At 50.3% G+C, this 19,113-nt stretch overlaps 1 protein-coding gene across 3 annotated transcripts in view; it reads left to right on the top strand.

Moving 5' to 3' along the window:
* LOC132817687 (natural resistance-associated macrophage protein 2-like) overlaps positions 1 to 17,752 on the top strand; it is a 112,518-nt gene extending 94,766 nt beyond the window's left edge. For all 3 annotated transcript variants that reach the window (XM_060828189.1, XM_060828187.1, XM_060828188.1), the window contains 4 exons: positions 2,573 to 2,722; positions 7,498 to 7,571; positions 12,416 to 12,569; positions 16,556 to 17,752. In XM_060828189.1, coding sequence (XP_060684172.1) covers positions 2,573 to 2,722; positions 7,498 to 7,571; positions 12,416 to 12,569; positions 16,556 to 16,642 — 465 coding nt within the window. In that variant the 3' untranslated portion in view covers positions 16,643 to 17,752. The remainder of the gene's footprint in view (positions 1 to 2,572; positions 2,723 to 7,497; positions 7,572 to 12,415; positions 12,570 to 16,555) is intronic.
* Positions 17,753 to 19,113: the final 1,361 nt, after the last annotated feature.

Here is a 19,113-nt window from a genome sequence, read left to right as displayed (position 1 = left end):
CTCCCCCACCCACACTCAGTAACAGCAGTGTGTACCATCCCCTCCCTCCCCCACCCTCACTCAGTAACAGCAGTGTGTACCATACCCTCCCTCCCCCACCCACACTCAGTAACAGCAGTGTGTACCATCCCCTCCCTCCCCCACCCACACTCAGTAACAGCAGTGTGTACCATCCCCTCCCTCCCCCACCCACACTCAGTAGCAGCAGTGTGTACCATCCCCTCCCTTCCCCACCCACACTCAGTAACAGCAGTGTGTACCGTCCCCTCCCTCCCCCCACCCACACTCAGTAGCAGCAGTGTGTACCGTCCCCTCCCTCCCCCACCCACACTCAGTAACAGCAGTGTGTACCATCCCCTCCCTCCCCCACCCACACTCAGTAACAGCAGTGTGTACCATCCCCTCCCTCCCCCACCCTCACTCAGTAACAGCAGTGTGTACCATCCCCTCCCTTCCCCACCCACACTCAGTAACAGCAGTGTGTACCATCCCCTCCCTTCCCCACCCACACTCAGTAACAGCAGTGTGTACCGTCCCCTCCCTCCCCCCACCCACACTCAGTAGCAGCAGTGTGTACCGTCCCCTCCCTCCCCCACCCACACTCAGTAACAGCAGTGTGTACCATCCCCTCCCTCCCACACCCACACTCAGTAACAGCAGTGTGTACCATCCCCTCCCTCCCCCACCCACACTCAGTAACAGCAGTGTGTACCATCCCCTCCCTTCCCCACCCACACTCAGTAACAGCAGTGTGTACCATCCCCTCCCTCCCCCACCCACACTCAGTAACAGCAGTGTGTACCATCTACAAGATGCTCTGCAGAAACTCCCCAAAGACCCTCAGGCAGCACCTTCCAAACCCACACCCACTTCCATCCAGAAGGACAAGGGCAGCAGATCCATGGGAACACCACCCCCTGCAAGTTCCCCTCCGAGCCCCTCACCATCCTGACTTGGAAATATATCACCGTTCCTTCAGTGTCACTGGGTCAGAATCCTGGAATTCCCTCCCTAAGGGCATTGTGGGTCTACCCACAGCTCATGGACTGCAACGGTTCAAGAAGGCAGCTCACCCCCACCTTCTCAAGGGGCAACTAGGGACGGGGGAATAAATTCCAAGACTTTAAACTTACTTCATTGGCTGCGTAGAACTCTGAGATATCTGGTGGATGTGGAAATTACTATTACAACCTTAAACCTTCCTTCTGTAAAGATTCCTTCCTGAAATGTGTGACAATATAACGGCTTTAAGAGGTGTATATTGTCCTCTTTTTCATGAAGAAAGGTGAAGACAGTGGCGCTGAGCAGTCCGCTCAAAGCCAATAAAGTAAACAGCTTGTGAAGCCATGGATTCTTTAGAACATAGAACATAGAAGGATACAGCACAGTACAGGCCCTTCGGCCCTCGATGTTGCGCCGACCGAATCCTACCTAACCTATACTAGCCCAATAACTTCCAAATGCCTATCCAATGCCCGCTTAAATGACCATAAAGAAGGAGAGTTCACCACTGATACGGGCAGGGCATTCCATGAACTCACAACCCGCTGTGTGAAGAATCTACCCCTAACATCTGTCCTATACCTACCACCCCTTAATTTAAAGCTATGTCCCCTAGTAACACCTGACTCCATTAGCGGTAAAAGGTTCTTAGTATCTACCCTATCTAAACCCCTAATCATCTTATACACTTCTATCAGATCTCCCCTAAACCTTCTCTTCTCCAATGAGAACAGCCCCAAGTGCCTCAGCCTTTCCTCATAAGATTTTCCTACCATTCCAGGCAACATCCTGGTAAACCTCCTCTGCACTCGTTCTAAAGCTTCCACATCCTTCCTATAGTATGGCGACCAAAACTGCACACAATACTCCAGATGAGGCCGCACCAGAGTCTTATACAACTGCAACATGACCTCAGGACTCCGGAACTCAATTCCTCTGCCAATAAAGCCCAGTACACCATATGCCTTCCTCACAGCACTATTTACCTGGGTGGCAACTTTCTTAAAGTTGGAACAATAAAAGCAGCCTGAGTGGGTGGGGTCAAGCACCCACAGAACCAGGATCTTTAGTTTTAACTTTTAGCAGTTGCTGCTGTGGTCTTGAAGCTGAATGTGGACGCTCTTATTCCTCTCCCTGTTACATTTAAAAACTGGGCGTTCCCTTCTTGCTGCTCGAATTACGTGTGAGACAATCAATATTACTGAGTTGGCTATTGCCAAGCGTGTGTTTATTAGAACAGTTCATCAGGAGTAGTTAATACATATATAACTTTTTGTTAAGCATTTCAATAGTTACTGTTAAGCCAATTCTTTTACTTTTTTGTTTGTGTTTTAACTATGATGTAAAAATAAAGTCTGGTTTGATTAAAGTCGAGCAGTTTGACCAATCAAACTGGAATGCAATGTCTAACATTCAATTTTAAAATAAGAGGTTAGGGTCAAGGCTATCTCCTTCATATAATTTGAGGGGATTTGATTTGGTCCATATCAAACAGCTGAGTATTGCCTGGTCCAAGTGGAATTTGATCAATACACTGCTAATATTTCCTTTTCTATCTGTTCCTGCTCAGGGCTTTCTCAACCTGTCTTGGAGCCGGTTTAAGCGAGTGACTCTAACGCGATCGCTGGCGATCGTTCCTACGTTGCTTGTAGCAGTGTTTCAGGACATGTCCAGTCTGTCTACCATGAACGATATTCTCAACGTCTTGCAGAGTATTCTGGTGAGGGTGGATGAGGCATCCGGTTGGATCTGGCTGATCATCCCAGTGCTGCAACTTAACGAATCAATGTGGAACAGGAGGCTGGTTTCATTATCATTGTACATCCTCTGTGCACACAAACCTGCAACAGGATCATGTCACTCAAACTCGATTCAGGACAGCACTAACAGACTAAACACTGCACCAAGCTGCTGTAATCATTCACACACCATCCACAAACACACACCAGCCCCATACACACACACACACACACACACACAGCCCCCCCCCCCCACACACACACACACAGCCCCACACACACACACCCACACACACCCACACATCACACACACACACACACACACACACAGCCCCACACACACACACACACACACACCAAACACACACACACACACAGCCCCACACACACACACACACCCACACACACAGCAGCCCCTCCCCACACACAAACACACACACACACCCACACACACACACCCACACCCACACACACATCCCCACACACACACACACCCCCCCACACACACGCACCACTCCAAACACACACCACCCCCCCACACACACCCCCACACACACCACCCCCCCACACACACCCCCACACACACCACCCCCCCACACACACCACCCCTCACATACACCATCCCCACACACACACACCCCGCTCCCCCCCCCAATAACACACACCAGCTCCACACACACCAAACACACACACACACCCCACTCCAAACACACATCCCACCCTACCCCCACACACCACCCTACAAACACACACCACCCCCCACACACACACACACACACACACACCCCACCCCAATACACACACACACACACACACACACACACACACACACACACACACACACACACACACACACACACACACACACACACACACACACCAGCCCCTGGCCTGGGCACACTTTGCTGATCTTTATCTTATTCCCTAATTATAGTTCAATGGATACAGACCTCACTGGGTGCACGGATAATTTTCGCCCCTCACCGAGGGCAACTGACAGTCAGCCACACGGGAAACTCTGGTCACTTTATTCTGAGCGATGTGATTTAGAATCCTCTGACCAGAGGGAGCTTCAGGTTAAGATCCAGTTGGGGCAGGGAGCTGTGACAGGGCGACTCTCCCTCATAGCTGCAATGTATTTAAAATTTGAGTCAAAGTTACAAAATGAACTATCATCTGACCTGACCAATTCACATGAGCCTGGATTGTAGGAGGAAGCTAACGCACCCGGAGGAAACCCATACAGACAGAGGGAGAATGTGCAAACTCCACACAGTCACCCAAGGCTGGAATTGAATGTGGAACCCTGGTGCTGTGAAGCAGCAGTGCTAACCACTGAGCCACCGTGCCGCCCCTTGTATGTCTCTTGTATCTTATATGTCCCCATTAAGTCGCCTCTCAACCTTCTTCTCTATGAAAACAGCCTCAAGTCCCTCAGCCTTTCCCCATAAGACCTTCCCTCCATACCAGGCAACATCCCAGTAAATCTCCTCTGAACCCTTTCCAAAGCTTCCACATCCTTCCTATAATGTGGTGACCAGAACTGTACACAATACTCCAAGTGCGGCCACACCAGAGTTTTGTACAGCTGCAGCATAACCTCATGGTTCTGAAACTCAGTCCCTTTACCAATAAAAGCTAACATACTGTATGCCTCTTTAATGACCCTATCAACCTGGGTGGCAACTTTCAGGGGTGTATGTATACTGAAGTCTGATCTGACAGACTTATTGACGAGTGCAGCATTTGCTCTATATCACCTTGAGAGTCTCAGCCATGATTATATGTGCTCTGTTTGTCTAAAGGCATATGAGGTTTTAAGAACTACACCTTGCTTCATTCTGAGAATATGCGAAATTGGGGGGGGACAATAGACTAGTGATATTATTGTTAGACAAGTATTCTGAGGACACAAGTAATGTTCTGGGTCCTGGGTTCAAATCCCACCATGGTAATTTGAATTCCACAAAAATTCAGAAAATGGCGGAGATACTAAATTAATATTTTGCATCAGTATTTACTGTGGAAAAGGAAATGGAAGATATAGATTGTCGGGAAAGAGATGGTGACATCTTGCAAAATGTCCAGATTACAGAGAAGGAAGTGCTGGATGTCTTAGAATGCATAAAGGTGGATAAATCCCCAGGACCTGATCAGGTGTACCCAAGAACTCTGTGGAAAGCTAGGGAAGTGATTGCTGGGCCTCTTACTGAGATATTTATATCATCGATAGTCACAGGTGAGGTGCCGGAAGACTGGAGGTTGGCAAACGTGGTGCCACTGTTTAAGAAGGGTGGTAAGGACAAGCCAGGGAACTATAGACCAGTGAGCCTGACCTCGGTAGGGGGAAGTGGTTGGAGGGAATCCTGAGGGACAGGATGTACATGTATTTGGAAAGGCAAGGACTGATTAGGGATAGTCAACATGGCTTTGTGCGTGGGAAATCATGTCTCACAAACTTGATTGAGTTTTTTGAAGAAGTAACAAAGAAGATTGATGAGGGCAGAGCGGTAGATGTGATCTATATGGACTTCAATAAGGCGTTCAACAAGGTTCCCCATGGGAGACTGATTAGCAAAGTTAGATTTCACAGAATACAGGGAGAACTAGCCATTTGGATACAGAACTGGCTCAAAGGTAGAAGACAGAGGGTGGTGGTGGAGGGTTGTTTTTCAGACAGGAGGCCTGTGACCAGTGGAGTGCTACAAGGATCGGTGCTGGGTCCACTACTTTTTGTCATTTGCATAAATGATTTGGATGCGAGCATAAGAGGTACAGTTAGTAAGTTTGCAGATGACACCAAAATTGGAGGTGTAGTGGACAGCGAAGAGGGTTACCTCAGATTACAACAGGATCTGGACCAGATGGGCCAATGGGCTGAGAAGTGGCAGATGGAGTTTAATTCAGATAAATGTGAGGTGCAGCATTTTGGGAAAGCAAATCTTAGCAGGGCTTATACACTTAATGGTAAGGTCCTGGGGAGTGTTGCTGAACAAAGAGACCTTGGAGTGCAGGTTCATAGCTCCTTGAAAGTGGAGTCGCAGGTAGATAGGATAGTGAAGAAGGTGTTTGGTATGCTTTCCTTTATTGGTCAGTGTATTGAGTACAGGAGTTGGGAGGTCATGTTGCGGCTGTACAGGACTTTGGTTAGGCCACTGTTGGAATATTGCGTGCAATTCTAGTCTCCTTCCTATCGGAAAGATGCTGTGAAACCTGAAAGGATTCAGAAAAGATTTACAAGGATGTTGCCAGGGTTGGATGATTTGAGCTATAGGGAGAGGCTGAACAGGCTGCGGCTGTTTTCCCTGGAGGGTCAGAGGCTGAGGGGTGACCTTATAGAGGTTTACAAAATTATGAGGGGCATGGATAGGGTAAATAGACAAAGTCTTTTCCCTGGGGCTGGGGAGTCCAGAACTAGAGGGGTTTAGGGTGAGAGGGGAAGGATATAAAAGTGACCTAAGGGTCAACTTTTTCACGCAGATGGTGGTACGTGTATGGTATGAGCTGCCAGAGGATGTGGTGGAGGCTGGTACAATTGGGACATTTAAGAGGCATTTGGATGGGTATATGAATAGGAAGGGTTTGGAGGGATATGGGCTGGGTGCTGGTAGATGGAACTAGATTGGGTTGGGATATCAGGTCGGCATGGATGGGTTGGGCCGAAGGGTCTGTTTCCATGCTGTACAGCTCTATGACTCTATGACTCTAAGAGCATAATAATAACTGTGAACCCATTGCCAATTATTTGGGGGAAACCCCATCTGGTTCCCGAATGGCCTGGTCTATCCTACAATGATTCCAGCGCCACATCAATGTGGTTGATTCTTAACGGCCGGATGGACAATAAATGCTGAACCACACACACACACACACAGACACACACACAGACACACACACAGAGACACACACACACAGACACACACACACAGACGCACAGACACATACACGCACAGACGCACACACACTCACACACACAGATACATACACACAGACGCACACAGACACACATACACAGACATATGCACTCACATACACAGACAGACAGACAGACACACACACAGACACACATACACAGACGCATGCACACAGACACATACACACACAGACACACACACAGACACATACACACACACACACAGACACACACACAGACATTCACAGACACACACATACAGACACACACACAGACACACACACACAGACGCACACACACAGACGGACACACACAGACACACATACACAGACATACGTACTCACATACACAGACACACATACACACAGATACTCACGCGTGCACACACATTCACACACATGTGCGCACACAGACACACACATTCACACAGATGCACACAGGTGCGCACACACACACATGCACACGCACACACACAGATGCACACACAGACACATACACACAGACGCGCACACGCACAGACACACATACACACAGACACACACACACACAGACACACACACACACGGACACACACACACAGACACTCACAGATACACATACACACACACAGACACTCACACACAGACACACACACACACACACACACATGGACACACACACAGACGCACACACGTGCGCTGATCAGGCCTCATGTTCATGTTAAAATCAAACGACTCACAGAATGGTGACCTTTTGTATGCTGTCAGCCCCTGTCAGCCCCTGTCAGCCCCTGTCAGCCCCTGTCAGCCCCTGTCAGCCCCTGTCAGCCCCTGCTCTAATGTCATTTCCTTGATCTTTCCACAGCTCCCATTTGCTCTCATCCCAATCCTGACCTTCACCAGCCTCAGGTCATTAATGCAACAGTTCACCAATGGAGTGTAAGTAATCCGACAGCAAATCACCACCACGGGTAAAGCTCCCTCTACACTGTCCCCATCAAACACTCCCAGGACAGGGACAGCACGGGGTTAGATACAGAGTAAAGCTCCCTCTACACTGTCCCCCATCAAACACTCCCAGGACAGGGACAGCACGGGGTTAGATACAGAGTAAAGCTCCATCTACACTGTCCCCATCAAACACTCCCAGGACAGGGACAGCACAGGGTTAGATACAGAGTAAAGCTCCCTCTACACTGTCCCCTTCAAACACCCCCAGGGGCAGGAACAGCAAGGGGTTAGATACAGAGTAAAGCTCCCTCTACACTGTCCCCCATCAAACACCCCCAGGGGCAGGGAAAGCATGGGGCTAGATACAGAGTAAAGCTCTCTCTACACTGTCCCCCATCAAACCCTCCCAGGACAGGGACAGCACGGGGTTAGATACAGAGTAAAGCTCCCTCTACACTGTCCCCATCAAACACTCCCAGGACAGGGACAGCACGGGGTTAGATACAGAGTAAAGCTCTCTCTACACTGTCACCCCATCAAACACTCCCAGGACAGGGACAGCACGGGGTTAGATACAGAGTAAAGTTCCCTCTACACTGTCACCCATCAAACACTCCCAGGTCAGGGACAGCACAGGGTTAGATACAGAGTAAAGCTTCCTCTACACTGTCCCCCCATCAAACACTCCCAGGGACAGGGACAGCACGGGGTTAGATACAGAGTAAACCTCCCTCTACACTGTCCACATCAAACACTCCCAGGACAGGGACAGCACGGGGTTAGATACAGAGTAAAGCTCCCTCTACACTGTCCCCCATCAAACACTCCCAGGGACAGGGACAGCACAGGGTCAGATACAGAGTAAACCTCCCTCTACACTGTCCCCCCATCAAACACTCCCAGGACAGGGATAGCACGGGGTTAGATACAGAGTAAACCTCCCTCTACACTGTCCCCCCATCAAACACTCCCAGGACAGGGACAGCACGGGGTTAGATACAGAGTAAAGCTCCCTCTACACTGTCCCCCATCAAACACTCCCAGGACAGGGACAGCACGGGGTTAGATACAGAGTAAAGCTCCATCTACACTGTCCCCATCAAACACTCCCAGGACAGGGACAGCACAGGGTTAGATACAGAGTAAAGCTCCCTCTACACTGTCCCCCTTCAAACACCCCCAGGGGCAGGAACAGCAAGGGGTTAGATACAGAGTAAAGCTCCCTCTACACTGTCCCCCATCAAACACCCCCAGGGGCAGGGAAAGCATGGGGCTAGATACAGAGTAAAGCTCTCTCTACACTGTCCCCCCATCAAACCCTCCCAGGACAGGGACAGCACGGGGTTAGATACAGAGTAAAGCTCCCTCTACACTGTCCCCATCAAACACTCCCAGGACAGGGACAGCACGGGGTTAGATACAGAGTAAAGCTCTCTCTACACTGTCACCCCATCAAACACTCCCAGGACAGGGACAGCACGGGGTTAGATACAGAGTAAAGTTCCCTCTACACTGTCACCCCATCAAACACTCCCAGGTCAGGGACAGCACAGGGTTAGATACAGAGTAAAGCTTCCTCTACACTGTCCCCCCATCAAACACTCCCAGGGACAGGGACAGCACGGGGTTAGATACAGAGTAAACCTCCCTCTACACTGTCCACATCAAACACTCCCAGGACAGGGACAGCACGGGGTTAGATACAGAGTAAAGCTCCCTCTACACTGTCCCCCATCAAACACTCCCAGGGACAGGGACAGCACAGGGTCAGATACAGAGTAAACCTCCCTCTACACTGTCCCCCCATCAAACACTCCCAGGACAGGGATAGCACGGGGTTAGATACAGAGTAAACCTCCCTCTACACTGTCCCCCCATCAAACACTCCCAGGACAGGGACAGCACGGGGTTAGATACAGAGTAAAGCTCCCTCTACACTGTCCCCCATCAAACACTCCCAGGACAGGGACAGCACGGGGTTAGATACAGAGTAAAGCTCCATCTACACTGTCCCCATCAAACACTCCCAGGACAGGGACAGCACAGGGTTAGATACAGAGTAAAGCTCCCTCTACACTGTCCCCCTTCAAACACCCCCAGGGGCAGGAACAGCAAGGGGTTAGATACAGAGTAAAGCTCCCTCTACACTGTCCCCCATCAAACACCCCCAGGGGCAGGGAAAGCATGGGGCTAGATACAGAGTAAAGCTCTCTCTACACTGTCCCCCCATCAAACCCTCCCAGGACAGGGACAGCACGGGGTTAGATACAGAGTAAAGCTCCCTCTACACTGTCCCCATCAAACACTCCCAGGACAGGGACAGCACGGGGTTAGATACAGAGTAAAGCTCTCTCTACACTGTCACCCCATCAAACACTCCCAGGACAGGGACAGCACGGGGTTAGATACAGAGTAAAGTTCCCTCTACACTGTCACCCATCAAACACTCCCAGGTCAGGGACAGCACAGGGTTAGATACAGAGTAAAGCTTCCTCTACACTGTCCCCCCATCAAACACTCCCAGGGACAGGGACAGCACGGGGTTAGATACAGAGTAAACCTCCCTCTACACTGTCCACATCAAACACTCCCAGGACAGGGACAGCACGGGGTTAGATACAGAGTAAAGCTCCCTCTACACTGTCCCCCATCAAACACTCCCAGGGACAGGGACAGCACAGGGTTAGATACAGAGTAAACCTCCCTCTACACTGTCCCCCCATCAAACACTCCCAGGACAGGGATAGCACGGGGTTAGATACAGAGTAAACCTCCCTCTACACTGTCCCCCCATCAAACACTCCCAGGACAGGAACAGCACGGGGTTAAATACAGAGTAAAGCTCTCTCTACATTGTCCCCCATCAAACACTCCCAGGACAGGGACAGCACGGGGTTAGATACAGAGTAAAGCTCCCTCTACACTTTCCCCATCAAACACTCCCAGGACAGGGACAGCACGGGGTTAGATACAGAGTAAAGCTCCCTCTACACTGTCCCCATCAAACACTCCCAGGACAGGGACAACATGGAACAACGAACAAAAAACATTACAGCACAGGAACAGGCCCTTCGGCCCACCAGGCCTGCGCCGATCCAGATCCTCGATCTAAACCTGTCACTTATTTTCTAAGGATCTGTATCCCCCTGCTCCCTGCCCATTCATGTATCTGTCTAGATACATCTTAAATGACACAATCATTCCCGCTCCTACCACCTCCATGGGCAACGTTTTCCAGGCACCCACCACCCTCTGCATAAAGAACTTCCCACGCACATCTCCCCTAAATGTTTCCTCTCTCACTTTTAACTCATGATCCCCTAGTAATTGAGTCCCCCATTATGGGAGAAAGCTTCTTGCTATCCACCCTGTCCATATTTCTCATGATCTTGTAGCCCTCAATCAGGTCCCCCCTCAACTTCCATCGTTCCAATGAAAATAATCCTAATCTACTCAACCTCTCCTCATAGCCAGCACCCTCCATACCAGGCAACATCCTGGTGAACCTCCTCTACACCCTCTCCAAAGCTTTCACATCCTTTTGGTAATGTGGCGACCAGAACTGTACACAGTATTCTAAATGCGGCCGAACCAATGTCCTATGCAGCTGTCACATGACCTGCCAGCTCTTGTACTCAACACCCTGTCCGATGAAGGAAAGCAATGCTGTAAGCCTTCTTGACCGCTCTACTGACCTGCGTTGCCACCTTCAGAGAACAATGGACCTGAACTCCCAGATCTCTCCGTACATCCATCTTCCCCAGGACTTTTCCATTTACTGTATAGTTCGTTCTTGGTTTGGATCTTTAAAAATGCATCACCTTACATATCACAAACAACAGTGGCCCCATCATGGATCCTTGTGAGACATCACTGATCACAGGTCTCCATTTTGAGAAGCTCCCTTCCACTCCTACTCTCTGTCTCCTGCTGCCCGGCCAGTTCTTTATCGATCTAGCCAGAACACCCTGGATCCCATGCGACTTCACTTCCTCCAGCAGCCTACCATGGGGAACCTTATCAAACACCTACTGTAGTCCATGTATATGATACCTATAGCCCTTCCCCAATCAGTCAACTTTGTCACTTCCTCAAAGAATTCTATAAAGTTGGTAAGACATGACCTTCCCTGCACAAAACCCTGTTGCCTATCACTGATAAGCCCATTTTCTTCCAAATGGGAATATATCCGGTCCCTCAGTATCTTCTCCAGCAGCTTCCCGACCATTGACATCAAGCTCACAGGTCGTATTTATGTGGATTATCCCTGCTACCCTTCTTAAACAGGGGGACAGCATCAGCAATTCTTCAATTCTCTGGGACCTCACCCATACTCAAGGATACTGCAAAGATATCTGTTAAGGCCCCAGCTATTTCCTCTCTCAATTCCCTCAGTAAACTTGGGTAGACCCCATCCGGACCTGGGGACTTGTCCTCCTTAAATGTGGTTAGATACAGTGTAAAACTCTCTCTACACTGTCCCCATCAAACACTCCCAGGGACAGGGACAGCACAGGGTTAGATACAGTGTAAAACTCTCTCTACACTGTCCCCATCAAACACTCCCAGGACAGGGACAGCATGGGGTTAGATACAGAGTAAAGCTCCCTCTACACTGTCCCCATCAAACACTCCAAGGACAGGGACAGCATGGGGTTAGATACAGAGTAAAGCTCCCTCTACACTGTCCCCATCAAACACTCCCAGGACAGGGACACACAGTGGATCAAGCTGTGATAAAGATTCAGTAAGTGACTCTCAGATATTAGTCATTAGTGACTGAATATCTTGCTCTACTGCTCTTGAAGTCTGTATTGTGTCTGTCCTTACAGGGTTTGTAAGATAATTGGTGCATTAATCACCCTTCTGATCCTGATTATCAATGCTTACTTTGTGGTGGATTATATTGAGCACTTGGACAGAGTGTGGCTCTACGTTGTCATTGGGGTGATTCTGCTCTTCTACGTCATCTTTGTGTTTTATTTGGTAAGTTTTGGTAAGAAGTCTCTTATTATAGCCTTGGGTCAGCTTGGATGTTGGAGCCTATTGTCACAGCCACTCTCCTGTTCCACACTGGTCCCTCACCACGGGATTGAGATATTGCCTGGCTGTGGGGAGGACAAAGCAAATTCACCAGAATAATCCCGGGCTGAAAGGGTTCAATGACAAATGGTAAACAGAAGACCCCCACAGATTTGAGAAGTCTGAAATAAATGCAGGAAATTCTCAGGCTAGTGCCTGGCCTGCTGGGTATCTGCAGCATTTCAATTTTATTGGACACACTTGCCTTGTACTCCCTCGAGTGTCGAGGGTGAAGGGGTGACCCAATCGAGGGGTTCAACAGGATTGGAGGATTCGACAGCATCATGAGAGAGTTGGGGGGAGGTTGAGGGGAAGTTATAGAGTCATAGAGATGTTCTTTGGGCTGGGGGGAGGTTGAGGTGTTGGGGGAGAGGGATGGGGGGTGAGGTGCTGACAGGAAGGTGTTACATAGAACAGAAAATAGTGCACTGTTATGGACTAGGCCAGAGCACTCAAAACATTGTTAAGCAGGCAGCCCCAGACCGTAACTTTGCAATTTGTTTCAGTAAGTGTGCAGTGAAAATTACCCGGAGTAAGATAGCGAGGTTGACTACGAGATTTTAAAACAAACATTTATTCACAAAATTACACTATAAAACACAAAGGACAAAATAAAGAACCCTTACAGAACTCAGTCTCTCGAACTAGATTTAATTATGCTGTCCCGAATATACACAACAGTCCCAATAAGCAAACTCCCTTTAAAATCCAGGATAAATGGAACACACGCTTACAGGTTGAAGTTGAAGGACAGAAAGAGAGAGAGAGAGTTTCCACACAGCTCCCTGTTGAACTTCCTGGTTCAAGACTGAACTAAAACTGCTCAGCTCAGCTAGGTGTCCCAGGAGGACCAGTTCCCCCACAGAACACACCAGATGGCCTCCTTCTTTAGAGACCGCAATTTCCCTTCCCACGTGGTTAAAGATGCCCTCCAATGCATCATGTCCACATCCTGCACCTCCGCCCTCAGACCCCACCCCTCCAACTGTAACAAGGACAGAACGCCCCTGGTGCTCACCTTCCACCCTACCAACCTTCGCATAAACTAAATAATCCTCGACATTTCCATCACCTCCAAACGGACCCCACCCCCAGGGATATATTTCCCTCTCCACCACTTTCCGCCTTCCGCAAAGACCATTCCCTCCGTGACTACCTGGTCAGGTCCACGCCCCCCTACAACCCACCCTCCCATCCTGGCACCTCCCTGACCTATCACCTTCATCCCCTCCCCCACTCACCCATTGTACTCTATGCTACTCTCTCCCCACCCCCACCCTCCTCTAGCTTATCTCTCCACCCTTCAGGCTCACTGCCTTTATTCCTGATGAAGGGCTTTTGCCCGAAACGTCGATTTTGCTGCTCGTTGGATGCTGCCTGAACTGCTGTGCTCTTCCAGCATCACTGATCCAGAATCTGGTTTCCAGCATCTGCGGTCATTGTTTTTACCTAGAGAGCTGACCACTCCCCTTTCATTATACAGGTCACTTCTAAAACATGACCACTTTTGCCTGAAGTCTCATCTGTTTACATATAAACAAAAGGCCTCTCAAAATCCTTTTCCATCTCTACCAAACCAGACTGATCGGAGCCTGGCCCAGTTTATTCTCTCTCTGAAAACAAATCAAGGACAGAGTCTCCTTAAGGCAAGGAACAGCTTTTAGAGAAAAAGGGACTAGCTTTGTGACTGCAGGAGTAGGCCATTCAGCCCTTCCAGCCTGCACCATTCAATAGGATTACGGCTGATGATGCAATCTCAGTATCCCATTCCCACCCTCTCCCCATCCCCCTTGATCCCTTTACCCTCAGGATCACGTCCAGCTCCCTCTTGAATCTATCTAATGAATTGGCCCCAACAGGTTCCTGTGGGAGAGAGTTCCACAGGTTCACAATTCTCTGACTGAAGAAATTCTTCCTCATCTCAGTCCCGAATGGCTTACCCCAAAGGGGGAGACTGTGAGCCCTTGTTCTGGACTTCCACCACACGGGAACGTTTTTCCCACATCTAGCATGTACAGGCCCAGCAGCATTTCATATGTTTCTGTGAGATCCCTATGTTATGGGAGAGGGGGCAAGGGGGTAAGGTGATTGAGGGATTGGATTGATTGGGGGTGGGCTACTGGGGGAGGGGGGCTACAGTGGATTAGATTAGGTTCGATTCCCTACAGTGTGGAAACAGGCCATTTAGCCCACACTGACCTGGAGAAGTGTAACCCACCCACACCCATTCCCCTCCAGTACCCCTGACTAATGGACATAACACTGTGGACAATATAGCCTGGCTGGGTCACCTGATCGTGGATGTTTCAGGGAAAGGGATTGATGGGGGAGAGGTGTTGGGGGAGGGGGATTGGTGGGGGTGTGGTTTTGGGGAGGGGGATTGATGGGGGTGGGGTGTTGGGGGAGGGGGATTGGTGGGGGTGGGGTTTGGGGGAGGGGGATTGATGGGGGTGGGGTGTTGGGGGAGAGGGAAGGGGGGGTGGGGTATTGGGGAGAGTGAGTGATGGGGGTAGGGTATTGGGGGAGAGTGAGTGATGGGAGTGGGGTGTTGGGGGAGGGGGGTTGATAGGGGTGGGGTATTGGGGAGAGGGCGTGATGGGGGTGGGGTGTTGGGGGGAGAGGGCATGATGGGGTTGGGGTGTTGGGGTGAGGGGGTTTGATGGGGTGGGGTGTTGGGGGTGGGGTGGATTGTTGGGGGTGGGGTGTTCGGGGAGAGGGTTGATGGGGTGAGGTGTTGGGGGGAGAGAGCGTGATGGGGGTGGGGTGTTGGGGTGAGGGGGATTGATGGGGATGGGGTGTTGGGGGAGGGGTGGATTGATGGGGGTGAAGTGTTCGGGGAGAGGGATTGATGGGGGTGGGGCGTTGGGGGAGACGGTGTGATGGGGGTGGGGTGTTGGGGTGAGGGGGTTGATAGGGGTGGGGTATTGGTGGATAGGGGTTGATGGGGTTGGGGTGTTGGGGGAGAGGGGTTGATGTGGGTGGGGTGTTGGGGGAGGGGAATTTATGGGGGTGGGGTGTTGGGGGAGGCGGGATTGATGGGGGTGGGGTGTTGGGGTGAGGGGGTTGATGGGGTGGGGTATTGGGGGAGGGGGATTGATGAGGGTGGGGTATTGGGGGAGGGGGATTGATGGGGGTGGGGTGTTGGGGGAGGGGAGTTGATGGGGTTGCGGTGTTGGGGGAGAGGGTTTGATGGGGGTGGGGTGTTGTGGGAGAGTGATTGATGGGGGTGGGGTGTTGGGGTGAGGGGGTTGATGGGGTTGGGGTGTTGGGGGAGAGTGATTGATGGGGGTGGGGTGTTGGGGAGAGGGGGTTGATGGGGGTGGGGGGTTGGGGGAAAGTGAGTGATGAGAGTGGGGTGTTGGGGGAGGGTGAGTGATGAGGGTGGGGTGTTGGGGTGAGGGGGTTGATGGGGGTGGGGTGTTGGGGGAGAGTGAGTGATGAGAGTGGGGTGTTGGGGTGAGGGGAGGGTGATGGGAATGGGGTGTTGGGGAGAGGGGGTTTGATGGGGGTGGGGTGTTGGGGAGAGTGATTGATGAGGGTGGGGTGTTGAGGAGAGGGGGTTGATGGGGGTGGGGTGTTGGGGGAAAGTGAGTGATGAGGGTGGGGTGTTGGGGGAGAGTGAGTGATGAGAGTGGGGTGTTGGGGTGAGGGGGAGTGATGGGAATGGGGTGTTGGGGAGAGGGTGTTTGATGGGGGTGGGGTGTTGGGGGAGAGGGGGTTTGATGGGGGTGGGGTGTTGGGGGAGAGGGGTTGATGGGGGTGGGTTGTTGGGGGAGAATGGGTGATAGGGGTGGGGTGTTGAGGAGAGGAGGTAAATGGTTGACTCCTCCTCCTGGCTCGAATGTTAGTAAGCCTTTCAGTAAAGGAGGAATGTTATTTCCATGTTGTAGGTGTGGCTGAGTTGTGCTGTGGCTGGAATAACCTGTCTGAACATCGGGCAACAGAAACGGTTCACCCATGAGATACTTCACAACTGACCCCCACCAGAGCTTCCTGACCTGTCCTCAACTTGGCCATGAGTCAATGAAGCACGACAGAAACATCATCACTGAAACCTCTAAAGCACGGCTGCTGCACCTTCTCCTTTCACTTTATATCCAACGTCCAAACAAATTCCACATCCTGTCTCCTTCCTGAGACAGCTACATCCAATGGGGGTTAGCTTCTCATTCTCAGATTAACTGCGATTCATCTTCTGTCAGATTTCTCCATCCCTGGCCCCTATTCTGCAGGCCCCTGCCTGGCCCCTGCCCCTACTCTCTCCCCCAACAGGAGGTGCTTGAGGAGCTCTGCATCTGTCTGTCTCTGCAAACCTTCAGTCACACAAGTCTAACCAGCACCAACTTCTTCCTCAGGCTAAATCCAGACAAGAGTCAGAATAAAAGGATCAGTCCAGAAGAAAGCAACTAAGACTCCAATAATTGTGAGGCAGAGAGTGGGATATGGGTGAGTGGGATATGGGTGACTCAATGACAGTGGGATATGGGTGAGGTAGGGTGAGTGGTCACTCAATGACAGTGGGATATGGGTGAGGCAGGTAAATGGGTGAGGCAGAAGAGTGAGGTATGGGTGAGAAAGGGAGGGTAGCAGTAGGTGAGGTGGGGGTGAGCTGCCTTCTTGAACCACTGCAGTCCATGTGCTGTGGGTAGACCCACCATGACCTTAGGGAGGGAATTCCCAGACTCTGACCAATGGAGAGAGCAGGACAGAGGATTGAATGGCCTCCCCCTGCCCTATCGCTGTGCTGAGCTGACTGGCAGGTTGCGCCCTGATACCTGTGTCCATAATCAAAGATTTTTTTCTCTTGCGCTTGCACTGAACTTCCTTCCTGCAGTTCAGGATGACGCACATCCCAGACAAACACTGGACCAGCTGCTAGTAAATGCAGCTCCACACACTGTACCATTTCACCAAACACAACTTATGTCTCTCTCACACAGCCAAGTGGTGCTTGAACAACACACAAGTCAAGCAGAAATGTGCAAACCTAAGTGATAGAAAAGCAGCACTAACCAAACACACCAAATCTCATGTATTTACAGATTGTTACTGTATTTGCAATATCACTTTTAAAGCAATAAAATATCTTGAGTCTCTTTTCAGCAATTGTTAGTCAGACATTTGTTAATGGTGTTTGTGTCTAGCAGTTTAACCACTGCACTCTGTAATTCTCCCATCGTTAAGATATACTTTCCCATAATCCCAGGAACAAATGGAGTGCTGTCTGCAGAACTGTACAGTACAGGCCATTCTGCCCCTCTGCCTCATGCTGGTGCATCTGCTCTACACTGGCCTCTTGGCACAACCCCTTCACTCACTCAATCGGCACATTGTTCCAGTCTTCTCTCCCTCGAGGTTATCCACCTTCCTCTTTAAATTGATACTACTCATCCTGATTATTCCCTGTGGGAGCTAGTTTGATATTCTTCCCACTCTCTGGGTGAAGAGGTTCCTCCTGTATTCCCAAACAGATTGATTGGAGATTCTACTCCAGTTCTGAATTCCTGGAAACCAAAGGTCTTCTTTATGTCAACCACTCGGAACTGTTTGATAATCCCGGGAACCTTGGCCAGGTCACCCCTCAATGCCTTCTTTTCTAAAGAGAGCCACAGCCTGTTCAAAATATATAAGACTTCAGATACAGAGATGGGAATTGTGCAGTGCTCCAGTGTGGCCCAGCCAAGAGGTAGGGAGACCAGAACATTAGGAACATTTAAGCGACTGCTGGAGAGCACATGGAGAGCAGTGAGTTGAGGGGTGTTTAGGTTAAGTTATTATATTTTACGTTAGGATTAAACCTTGGCACAACATCCGGGTTAAAGGGCCTGTTCTGTGCTGTAATGTCCTATGTTCTATGTTCTAACTGTAGGCAGTCATCCAAGTGTGCACTAACAGGGATCTAGGTGACAGAAGGGTGGCACAGTGGCTCAGTGGTTAGCTGCCTCACAGAGCCAGGGACCCGGGTTTGATTCCAGCCTCGGGTGACTGTCTGTGTGGAGTTTGCGCATTCTTCCTGTGTCTGCGTGGGTTTCCTCCCACAGTCCAAAGATGTGCAGGTCAGGTGAATTGGCCATGCTAAATTGCCCACAGTGTTAGGTGCATTAGTCAGAGGGAAATGGGTCTGGGTGGTTAACTCTTCGGCGGGTCAGTGTGGACTTATTGGGCCGAAGGGCCTGTTTCCACACTGTAGGGAATCTAATCTGATCTAATAATGCACAGTGTACCAAGTGTAGTATGAATGACAGATATAGGGATGGCAACTGTGCACAGTGTTCCGAGTGCGGTTTAACCAAGGAGTATGGAAGCCAGAAACAAAAATAGAAATTGCTGGAGGAACTCAGCAGGTCCAGCAGCATCTGTGAAGAGAAAGCACAGTCACTGTTATGATATCCTTCTGCCTTTCATTTCTCACTGAGGCCCCTAATAGAACCTGCCAAACAGGGATTCT

This window comes from Hemiscyllium ocellatum, chromosome 7 (assembly GCF_020745735.1).
Source record: "Hemiscyllium ocellatum isolate sHemOce1 chromosome 7, sHemOce1.pat.X.cur, whole genome shotgun sequence".
Taxonomy (NCBI): Eukaryota; Metazoa; Chordata; class Chondrichthyes; order Orectolobiformes; family Hemiscylliidae; genus Hemiscyllium; species Hemiscyllium ocellatum.
The sequence above is the reverse complement of the archived record's forward strand: the minus strand, read 5'-3'. Positions and strand labels throughout refer to the sequence as shown.